Here is an 11,213-nt window from a genome sequence, read left to right as displayed (position 1 = left end):
GCCCTAAGAGCAGCTTCCTTGTCAGTACTGTGGGCCTGACCAGCTCATCCCTGAGCACTTGTGAGGGCCAGCTGAGACCTGGTATTGTCAAGGGCTCTTCAACCGCAGGATGCTACTCATGAGGACCGATGCTGTTGTTACAGAGGGTGGAGCTCGGACACCCTGGTTCCTCCTGGGAACAGCCTTCTTGGCTGTGGTGAATGAGCCAGGGCACGGAGGGCATCTGGAAGGAGCAGGAGTCCTGGGAGAACCTTTTATGAGTCCTTCTAGTTGGAGACTTCCACCTGCTTTGCAGCCCAGCCCCAAACAGAACCTGAACCCAAACCTGATCCCCGGCCCAGCCCAAACCAGAAGGTGAACTCAGATTTTGCAGATTCTGCCCCAGTACCGAGACTTTGGTTCCTGGCGGTAAGAAACAGCAGAACTGAGCAACAGATGAAAGCGCGAGGGAGCTGACACAGCCTCACTCTCTCCCCTTCTTGTCCAGAACAGGTAGCAGTGGTTATGGGCGGTGGCGCGGCGGAGGGGGCGGGGGCGGCGTAGCAGCCCGAGGGGGCCTCTCCATTGTTTATTCAGTCCCAATAAGTTAAAGGGCAAGGGTGGGGAAGGATCTCCTAGGTGAGGATGCTGTTAACTGAAGGCAACAGCTCAGCCAGGTGCTCAGAGGTGCCCACTGCTTGGCACAGGGGATTGCCCTGCAGGTGGAGAAGGGCCAGCCTGGGGCAGGAGGCAAGAGGCTGGAGCAGTGTGGACTGCCGGAGGCCTTGGGCAGGAGAGTCAAGGAAAGCGTGGCTGGTTCCCCCAGACCTCTGTGCTCCTGGGTAGCCATCACGGTCTTCCCTCCACAACAGGGACTGAGGCCAGCGGTCTGGCTGCTGGGCATCTTGCACGTGGCCCTGGCCTGGAGTAAAGCTGCAGACTGCAAACACCTGTCCCCGGGGCCAGGCAAGAAGCCCAAGCGGCAGGCTGGATGTGGTACCAGCTGTGGTGGACTATGGCCAAGGAGAAAGCCAGCTCTGACTACAGAGGCATCCATAACTCGGCAATGACCAAGGCTTAATGAGTGGAAATGCAGGCCAAAGGCTGTTAACTCTTCCAATTTTTTTTTTTTTAAGCAGGTTCCACACCTAATGTGGGGCTTGAACTCACAACCCTGAGATTAAGAATCACACACTCTCCTGTGACTGTCTGACTCTATCAGGGGTCCCTAACCTCCAATTTTTAAGTACAACCAGAATTTTAGATTTTTTAATACAAAACTTTCTGATTTTTAAAATACCATGTGGTACCCAAGAACATCTGTAGGCTCCTGGTCTATGAACTGGCTTGAGGAAGTCACTTCCACCCTGCAAAACCACCAGTGCAAGTCACCAATGCCCCATACGGCCCCAGGCTATCCTCCTTCCTTAGCCTACACTGTCAGAGCCCCTTCTCCCAGCTTACGGTGTGTCCCTTCCCAGTGTGGCACGTTACCCCCCCGCTGCCTAAAAGGCACCTGGAAGGAAGGATACGGTTGTTACACAGGGAGAGCTCCTGCAGCCGGGGCAGGCTGGTGACACCGTCCAGGGACTCTATGGCATTATCATTGGCCTGCAGGACCTGGGGAGCAGGGAGGGCAGAGAAGTCAAGGCAGGGCAGGCAGCTGGCAGCCTGGGACTGGTGCAAGCAAGCAGGGAGCCCGGGGTGATCAGCTTACAGTGCAGGGAAAAGCTGCTGGCGTCAGGCCAGGTGATGGAGGCAGAGATGGCAAGGGGTCATCTGCAGGGGCTGGGAGGATCTGGACACCTCTTTGTGGGGTGGGCAGACTTCTGAGGGGGAGGAAAGGGAAAAGGGCCACCCGGGACAGTGATGGAGGAGTGCTTTACCTCAAGGCAGCGCAGGGCAGCCAGGGCAGGGGGCAGGGCTCGCAGACGATTGTGTGACAGGTCCAGATGAGTGACCAAGAGCAGCTGTTCCAGATGGCAGAGTACCGTAAGATCCTGAGGAGGGGGATGAGATACCCAGTGAGACTCAGGGGAGGGTCCGTAGCCATGGCTCATGAGGCACTTACCCTCTGTGCCCCACACAGGCCCTTGGGGACCCTGGCCGAGCACAGGACAGAGCAGGTGAGAAGCTTACCTTACGACCCCAAGCAGTCCACGCTCCAGGGCAAGGACAAGGGACAGATAGGGAGTGCTGGGGTGGGGTGGCGGGTGGGTGGAGGGGCGGAGGCAGCCTGGAGTGGGGGCAGGCACGGGGGTGGAAGCGGGCGCTGGGGAAAGCACAGACACCGGCAGGAGCAGGCCTGCTGAGTCTGCGGGACCAGCCTAGAGACAGTGGAGGTGGGCGGCAGTGATGTGACGGAACTGCTCTGTTGGGAAGACGGACTGGGAAAGACTACGAAGAGGGAAAACAGAGCCTGGGAAGTTTGTGAGACATCTCTGGAAACTACCCAGGCTTTAGGTGCTGGGGCCTGCTCCAGGGAGAGAAGCGTCGGAGTAGGCGGAGGGGGGGCGCTCACTGTGAGGGAAGAATGAAGACATGACTGGCCCTGGAGAAGGGATGACACGAGGGGGACCTGGTGACTCAGGGTTTGAGACTGGGTAACCAGAATGATGGGGGCAGGTGACAGAAAGCAAGGCCAGGAAGAGGAGTAGTCCGGAAGGAAGATGAATTCAATCTTGGTTAGGAAGAAAGTCCAGCAAGGCACCTGAGACTCAGGCCAAAGCCAGGGGCCCGGTGAGGCCCGAGTGCCTCAGCTCAAGCCCACAGAGCGGACACAAAAACTGGCCAGGTCATGAGGAAGAAAGGAGGGCCCAAGGAAGGCGCCCATGGCAGTCCGTACCTTGTGACCCAGGTGCAGCACGCGCACCTCGGCATACTCCATCTTGAGCACACTGTTCTCCAGCAGAAACTTGCTGCGCAGGTCATCTAGGTACGCTGCCCGCATCGGGTCCACGGCCTGGCAGGGATGGGCATGGCAAGGAAGCCCTGTCAGCTGTCTTCCTGCTGCCCACCGGGCCTCCCCCCTCCCTGCTTCCACAGGTCTGGCTTGCCTTGAGGGTCTGGAAATACTGCAGCGTCTCTTTCTCATACAGTAGGGGGTCCAGTGCCCGCATCAGCAGGATGATGGTGAGCAGGCACCCTGAGGAGAGGGTGAGGAAAAGGACTGTCTCTCCTAGAGCCTCCTCTGCTCCCATCTCTTGAGACCCTTCCTGCTCTCCCTGAGAGGCCCTCCTGGAAAAGGGCCTCCTCAGAAGAGCAGGATCTCAGGGAATGGGGCCTCACACTTATTCTCCGGCTCCAGCTCCTGCAGCTCCTTACAGGATTCAAGTTCAGACTGGAGCACTGTGGACTTCTCCACCGACAGCTCACACCTGAAGATGGACAGGGCAGGAGAGGGGATTGATGTCTCCTCGGGGTGCTGGTCGTCCCCAGTACCCAGTCTGAGACCATCTGCCCAGGCCCCCAGCCTCCTGCCCCAGCTGCCTGGTGCCCAGAGCCCCGAGCCCCTCTCCTGGTCCGTATGCTTCCCTGCCATCACCTGAAGAGCTGCTCATCCGTGGCCGAGTCCCGGCACCAGCCCTCCTGGCGGCCTGAGAACAAGAACGGGTGGTAGAAGGGGACCACTGTGAGAGCAGGGCAAGGATGAAGGTGCTGCCGCAAAGGGTAGAGATAGAGGCTGTGTCACCTTTTAAAAGCACACACTCCTTTTGGGCATCGCCTGCTGTCCAAATGACACGAAATGTATGCTGGGGCAACTGGTCATTGAGGGAGGCTGCAGGCAAGTCACAGAGCTGGGAGCACCAGGTTAAGGAAACGCTTGAGCCTCACCACTTCTCTGACTGTCCCACTCCAGGACCGCCCCAGCCCCCCACCCTGCCCCACCGATCCTGGGATACCCAGACGTGGCTGGGCCGGGTCCTGCCATCCGGGGTCCTCCACTCCACAGCCAGGGGTGACTTGTCCACTATGAGCAGCAATGTCTCTGTCCCGGACCCCACCTGGCCCAGGGGACAAAGACAGACCTGTCAGCCCCAATGGCACCAGGCCCACACTCGTGATGCTCTCCGGCAAAAGCTGCAGAACTCACTAGGACGGGCCGAGAGAAGGAGACAGTCAGACAGGCCTCGTCCCGGCTCACGTGCAGGCAGCGCAGGGCATCCTGGGGGTCAGCTGGGGGGAGACACAATCTCAGGTCTCCTTAAATCCTCTTCCATTCCCTCCAAGCCGAAACGCCCAGCCTCTTTCCCCATTGCTCACCTCGTCCCAGGAGCCAGCGGTGATAGAACCAGGCGCTCTGATCGTTGGGGTCAGTGAAGAAGGCGTTCTGTACCAGCTCCAGCTCTGCAGAGGCCAAGGCGGCGCGGGCTTTGGCCAGGACCCCGGTGGGCCCCAGGCCACCCCAGCATCCCACCCTCACCCTGGAGTACCGCCAGCCCTCAGTCCCATTCATCTGGTGGCCCTGCACAATGGCTGCATCTTTCCCACTGGACACTTGAGTGCCCTGCAGCCAGGTGTTGAATCTTAGGCACCCCCAAAGCCAGGCACAAAGTGGGTGCTCAATGAGCCCAGGCAGCAGGTTCAGGAACAGGCTTAGGTAACAGGGCTGGGAAGGCAGCACTGTGGGCTTCCCCAGCACCCTCTGACCCTGCCGACCTTTGAGGAGCACATCCTCAGGGAGGCGTCCCTGTGGTCCAGAGTCTGGCTGGGGATGCAGCTGGGGCAAGAGACACGAGCGGTAATGCCAGGAGGAGTAGTTGGAAAAGTTTCGGGTGATGAGGCTGTCGGTGAAGGCTAGCTCCTCTGCAGGGGGCACAGGGGCCTGTGCGGCCACAAAGCGCCGGTAGTCCCAGCAGTGAACTAGGGGAGGAGCGACAGCGCATGTCAGAAGTAGGGCAAGGGGCGCTCCACGGCTGGCACCCCTGGAGTTCCCGTGGCGGCCCTCAGAAACACCTCTGTGTGCTCTACAGGGCATGTGTTTGTCTCCATCACCCCTTTGGCCAGCAGCTCAGTGGGCCTGTCCTGGCCATCCCTCCCAACTCTGGGCCTTACTGAGGCCCCAGGAACCAGGGTGTGGGGCACAGTCAGCAGGCAGGCACGTACAGTTCCGCTCATCGACCTCGAGGAAGCGGGCACATAATTCCAGCTCCCGGGCCCAGTTAGGCTCTGGTAGGCGGCCCAGCAGCCAGCAGCGGTGGTGCCAGGTACCATAGGACTTGGGGTTCACCCGCAGGCAGCTCTCCAGGAAGCCCAGTTCTGTCTTCACCAGGGCTGCCAACTCCTCGGGGGACCTGCACTCAGAGGGAAATGGGACTCAGGGCCCTCCAACACTCAACCTCAGCTCACCCCTGACTTTTTACACCCAGCCCTCCGCTCCCCTCTGCCTATGCCCCTGGCTGCCCCATTCTTTCTCTACCCCTGGACCCAGGCAGGGCAGAACCAGTGCCATCTTCCTGGGACCCTGAACTCCTACGCACTTTTGGGCCTCCAGCTGCTGAAGCACCTCGCGTCGACAGTTCCAGAGGGTGGCAAAGTCGGGGTTGGCTCCCAGAATCTGGCTTGTCAGTTCCAGCACTGATTCATCCAGCTCACCAGCCTGGCGCTTAGAAGATAGGTAGCAGGGTCAGAGATCATATCATTCTCCCACTGCAAGGCTAAATAACATAAATAGAACTACTGAATATTCTGTAAACCCCACGCTACATGATAAGTACCACACAGAGCACTTTAGGGGTTTACGTTCTCACTGAATGTTCACAACAACCTTATGCAGTAAAGCCCATTTTACAGAAGAGCAAACTGAAATTTAAAGAGATTCAGTAACTTGCCCAAGGTCACACAGCTTGTAAGCGACGGAACCCAGATATGGATCCAGGCAGTCTGACTCTAAGGCCCAGCTCTTGGCCTCTGAGATATACTAAGAAGGCCATTTGGAGAAGGGGCTCCCTCTGAAGGCCCACCTTCTGGAAGACAGTCTGGGTGGCGGACTGGTATAGCTTCAGCTTCTGCTCCCGCTCTAGCCTTTTGGCCTCCGCCTGCTCTTCCGACGTCTTCACCTTCAGGCGCCCGTGCTACAGGGATGGGGGCGGGGGGGGGGTTGGAAAGGTGCAGGCTGCCTTGCAGGGGCAGACCCACCGAACCCCCCCCCGCCGCGGAGCCCCAGGTTTATAGAGGGCAACGGAGGTAAGGCCACGCGGGCCATGGGCATGCGGAGGTGAGGGGCTTGACTCAAAGGTCTCACCATGGTGCCGGCTCAGGGCTCAGGACAGGGGAGGGGTCCAGTGGAAGCCCGAGAAACCTGAGGAAAGAAGTGTCAATCACGGGAGCCCCGCCCCCGCTAGCCCCGCCCCCAGCGAGTCCCCCGAAGCCGCACGCGAGCTTTGGCGGAGACCCCCGGCGTGTGAAAGGCTCCTTGGACAAGCGGCGCTTGTCCTGGAGGAGGCGCCCACCCAGACTGGGACTCGTACCCGTGCCGCCTCGCCCACAGCCCGACCCTCCGGGGCCAGAACCAAGCCGGGGCACCTAAGCAATGGGGACCACTGCGCGCCTGGAGACTACCGCTACCCGCCCACCTCTCGGATCCCAGACACTCCCGCCCCCCGCGGGCGGACCCACCTGCGCTGAGGGGAGGCGTGGGGCACGCTAAGCTGCGGCGCCCGCCACCGAGCCCAGGCGCAGGCTAGAGCGGCGCCACGCCCCGGCTCGCCAAGGGGCAGCGCCCTCTGCAGGCCTGGGGAGGGACCGGCGGGGGAGTAGGCGGGCTCGGGAGGCGCGTGCGCCGGTCCTCTCTGGAAATGCCAAATCCCTATAATTAGCCCTCTGGTGCCTATGAGTTCGCATGCGCGACGGTGTAGCGCTCGTGAAAGCTGTGGGGCCCGCAATTTCGATCAGCTGCTCAAACTACAGTTTTTTCAACAGCCGGGGACTCAACCAGTCACTCTCCCACTGACCTCACTCTGGCCGCGCGGGCCGCCTTCTAGTTGCCACATCTAACGGGTGGAGTTTCCTGTTATCTCCACTGACCTCTGTTAGCTTTTATGCAGCCGACTTCCGCTTGACACGCTTTCCTGGTTTCTCCTGCACCTCTGCCCGTCTCTTCTCATCTGTTCACCTTCTTCTCCCGTAAATGTTGGTGATCTCCAGGGCCCTTTCCTCACCCCTTTTCACATCACACACTATTCCTGGAAGAACATTCACGAATTCAAGCCTTCTCCTGCTTGGAGTTGGAGCTCCCCAGAGCTCTGTCCTGGACCTACAGATTTTCTGGCCCCACACTTTCTCTGGGTGACTTCATCCATACTCATGGTTTTAATTACTACCTGTGAGCTGACAACACTCGAACGTGTGTTTCCAGATGTCTTGTGAGTCACATGGGTGTTCCAGAGACATCTGAAACTCCAAAAGTAAAAAGGTATTGTGTCCCATCCATTATTATTATTTATTATTATTATTTTTTTTTTGACAGAGAGAGAGACAGCGAGAGAGGGAACCCAAGCAGGGGGAGTGGGAGAGGGAGAAGCAGGCTTCCCGCGGAGCAGGGAGCCCATCGCAGGGCTCGATCCCAGGACCCTGGGACCATGACCAGAGCTGAAGGCAGATGCCCAACAACTGAGCCTCCCAGACGTCCCACGTGTCTCATCCATTCTTAAACTTTGGCCTTTATGTTTCCTATTGTAGAGAATGGCACTATTCCCTCCCCACCTTTCCTTAGGAGCTCTTAAATACTCTCTCCATTCCACTAGAAATTAAGCTCCTTTCTTCCCTGATTGTTAAAAGTCTTTTCAATGTTCCCTCATCTCCACTCTATCCCCTCCATTATGAGTTCATCCTCTGTGCTGCTGGATCAACTTTCCAAAAATGCAGATTTGATCTGTCACATCTCTGCCTAAAAGCCGTCTATGGCTCCTGGACCAGCTCAGAAAGGTTTCCTGTGAGCCTTCATGGGGTTTAAGATGGCCAGTGAGTGTGTATGAATGAATGAGCATATGTGATGTATTTGTGAGAAGTGTGTGTCCATGTGGCATGTGTTTATAGCTCACATTTTAGAAAGTATGGCTCTAAATTTTTTATAGTTCTTCCACATTTTTCTCAGGTCCTGGAAATGTATATAAAGTGCCCACTATATAGTCTGTCTTTCCTAGACCCTGCAACAAATTACAGAGGAAAAGAGACACTTTTCCTGGCCTCTTGTGCTTGTGGTCCTAGTGAGGAAAGAGTCACACCACTTACTGGTTATCTTTGTGTCAGGCGTTGTGACGGGGGCTTTGCGTGCACACAGAATTACCTGTGGAGGCAGGAAGCAGAGTGCTTGTGTGAGCATGGACTCTTGGGCACCTCGGTGCAGATCCCAGTTTTGCCACTTACTAGCTGTGAGATCTGGGGCAAGGGACTTAACCTCTGTGTTGTTTCCTTTGTGTCTCAGTTTCTTCAACAGTAACATGGAAAAAATATTACCTACCTGGGAGAGTTGAAGTGAGGATTAAATAAAAGAATCTATGTAAAGTGCTTAGCTTAGAACAGTGCCTATACTGAGTAAGGGCTCAATAAATAGTAATGGTAGTAATATTATTATTATTTCTAATCTTCATGAAAAATATACAGGACATTGAGGCTCAGAAAGATTAAGTAACTTGCCATCCGTGTAGTAAGTGGCCAAATGGGACCTGTGTCTGGTCTGGTCCAACTCTCCCACCTCACCAACTCTCTTTCTTTCTTCTTACCTTTTTCTTTCTTTCTTCTCTTCTCTTTTTTCTTTTCTTTCTTCCTTCCTTCCTTCCCCTTTCTTTCTTTCTTTCTTTTCTGTTTCTTTCTTTTTTTTTTGTCACCACCTGCTCTTGCTTCCTGCTCTATACACACTCACATGTACAACCAGATACCGGGGAACACAGATGCCCACAGGTGCAGATTTTCCAGGTACTGTCTTATATCTTAATCACTAAGGGAGGAGGAAAGGGGCTGGTTGAAGGCCAAAATAGGCATGAAATAATTTTTAGTGATTAGCAATCTTGAAACTGGAAAGGTTGAATCAAGTAGTCTTAAAAGAGGAAGTGAGTCTCAGGAAAGAATCTGCTTCTGAGAAGATAGGGCCCAGTTTAGGAAAGAGAGGGCGGGAAGGGCATTTCAGGTATGTACGGGGACGTGAAGGTGGGGGAGAGAAAAGACCTGGCTGGCTGGCAGATACCAGGTATCTTTGGAGGTAAGAACAATGGAATGAATTATAGGCGTCTTGCTTTAAGGCAAAGGGAGCTATCAGGAGTTATATTTGGTCTCCTGTGTGGGAGAAGTGGGAACCACACAGGTGTCTGAGGGCCGTGATCTGAATGATGTTTAAGGAAGAGATCTTACTGCCCTCTATGTGGAGAAAGGAACAAGCAATAATTGAGTACCAACTGAACCCCACAGATCGTCTTTAATGTGCTCACTACCTATATCAAGTTGGTATTATTATCCATATTTAAAATGAGAAAACAATGCATACAGTGACTTCACAGAGGTTAAGTGGCTTCCCAGGGTCATACAGCCAGGAGGAAACACAGCCAGAATTCAAACCAAAGCCTGGGTGGCTGCCCACCACATAGGTGGGATCAGCCATTGCTAGAGGCTCAAATTTGAGCTTCTTGAGGCCTGGAACCCTGGTTCTCTTCATGCTGACCACCTCTTCCCCTGCCAATTATTTCTCTGCAATCACTCCCCAGCGCACGCACACACACACACACACACACACACACACACACACAGTTTACAATGTTCCTAGAACCATAAGCCAGTCATGGACCAGAGATGGTTTGGAGGGGGGAAGGAAACCATGAGCCCTGGGTCAGGGCCCCAGTCAAAGCTTGGCTAGAAGTCATGGTCTGGAGGCAAGGAGAGTAAGGGAAATATGGGTACTGGCGCTGGTGCTGGGCCTTGTGCAGAGTGAGGCAGTGTGTGAAATCTGTTGATATTTGTTTAGCATCACAGTTGGGCTTGAGAGTGTGCTGGGTGCCAGGCATACAGTGCAGGACCAGAAAGACTTGGTCTCTGTCTTCCTGGAGCTAGACTTAATGCAGTGCTGTGCTAGACTAGAACTTTCTGCAATGTGGAAATATTCAATGTCTGTGCCATGCAGTATGGTCACCACTAGCCCCATGTGGCTGTTGAGCACCTGAAATGTGCCCAGCACAATGGATCTAATATAATCTAATTTTACTTTATTTATGTTTGAACAGCTACATGGGGCTAGTGGCTGGTATTGGACAGAACAATCTCATGGGTGAGACAGACATGTCAGCATGTAAGCTAGAGTAGGACAGGGGCCCATGAGGAAGGGGCACTGACCCAGACTGAGGTCAGGGGGAGTTTGTTCTAGATCTGGTGATAGATAATGGTTTACAATTTCTTTTCTGAAACTCCTAATGTTTCTTTTTTCTTCCTGTAAAACTTGTCAATGAAGAGCAACATATATACTGAAAGTGTACAGCTTTGATCCTCCTACTTTAAACTCCCCAGCCACAGGTATGGGGAAGGGGGTTATCGTCTCCTAGAAATACAAGGAATAGAGAGCAATGTGAGGAGGGGGGCCAGTGAGTGGATACAGACCCATTATTAGGTAAGACCTTCTAATAATTAAAGCTGTCTAAAGATGGGATGAGTGGGTTGTGAGCTTACCATCATGGGAGGTAATTAAGCATGTGTTGTTCAACCACTTTTTGACAATGTGGTCGAGGACATTGAAGGACCCACCCCAAAATTCTGAAAGGTTCTGATCCTTGGGTTGGACCAGGGGACCAGAATGACTCAAAGCCCAAGAAGATCCTCTACACCGCCCATTCCCCCAGAGTCCTGGAGTTCCTTGGGCGCTTGGTCTGAGTGCTTGGATTTTTTTCTCTTCTACCTGCTCCCCAGTTTCTTCTGCCAGTCTGGGAAAATTCCTCGATGGCCCACGGTGCCACCATATGCCCATAGCACACTTCCTGGCTGGGGAAAAGGAAGGAACACGTTCACTGATGATATGGGGAGGACAGGCCCAAAAGACAGAAGGACTCCAAAGGGAAGGTCCCTGCAATAGAGCATCGTATTTCACCCAGGGTGCAGTCGGTGCTGATTCATGCTGGCATTTCTGGGGGAAGAGATGCAGGGAAAGCATCCAGGATATGGGGCTGAAAAGCTGGAAAATCTCCCTGAGCCAGAAGCAGAGCTTCTGTTACAGAGAGCCAGGCACCTCACGTGGCGGGGGGGGGGGGGGGGGGGGG

The 11,213-nt window shown here is 54.9% G+C and overlaps 1 protein-coding gene across 4 annotated transcripts; it reads right to left on the bottom strand.

Moving 5' to 3' along the window:
* Positions 1–555: 555 nt before the first annotated feature.
* On the bottom strand, positions 556–6,681 carry RABGGTA (Rab geranylgeranyltransferase subunit alpha). 4 transcript variants are annotated; one of them, XM_006739573.3, is made up of 17 exons: positions 6,598–6,681; positions 6,224–6,280; positions 5,943–6,053; positions 5,460–5,584; positions 5,086–5,273; positions 4,639–4,842; positions 4,243–4,326; positions 4,073–4,155; positions 3,882–3,983; positions 3,671–3,776; positions 3,524–3,575; positions 3,268–3,356; positions 3,036–3,124; positions 2,825–2,941; positions 1,866–1,979; positions 1,512–1,599; positions 556–763 (listed from the first exon to the last, which is right to left on the bottom strand). In XM_006739573.3, the coding sequence occupies exons 2-17, from the start codon at positions 6,224–6,226 to the stop codon at positions 615–617; spliced, it is 1,704 nt and encodes a 567-aa protein (XP_006739636.1). In that variant the 5' UTR covers positions 6,227–6,280; positions 6,598–6,681; the 3' UTR covers positions 556–614. The 4 variants fall into 4 exon arrangements, with proteins under 4 accessions (XP_006739636.1, XP_030890650.1, XP_030890649.1 ...); XM_031034790.2 differs by lacking the exon at positions 6,598–6,681 and adding an exon at positions 6,555–6,579; XM_031034789.2 differs by lacking the exon at positions 6,598–6,681 and adding an exon at positions 6,505–6,570.
* Between the last annotated feature and the right edge of the window lie 4,532 nt (positions 6,682–11,213).

The sequence above is a fragment of the Leptonychotes weddellii genome, unplaced genomic scaffold, assembly GCF_054177405.1.
Source record: "Leptonychotes weddellii isolate Sample4059 unplaced genomic scaffold, ASM5417740v2 HiC_scaffold_2945, whole genome shotgun sequence".
NCBI classification, from domain to species: domain Eukaryota; kingdom Metazoa; phylum Chordata; class Mammalia; order Carnivora; family Phocidae; genus Leptonychotes; species Leptonychotes weddellii.
The sequence above is the reverse complement of the archived record's forward strand: the minus strand, read 5'-3'. Positions and strand labels throughout refer to the sequence as shown.

Coding starts and splice junctions, on each gene's coding strand:
- RABGGTA (XM_006739573.3), bottom strand. Junction 3,125..3,267: donor GCTGGAGCCGGAGAATAAGT/GTGAGGCCCCAT, acceptor CCCTCTCCTCAG/GGTGCCTGCTCACCATCATC. Junction 2,942..3,035: donor AGTATTTCCAGACCCTCAAG/GCAAGCCAGACC, acceptor CATCCCTGCCAG/GCCGTGGACCCGATGCGGGC.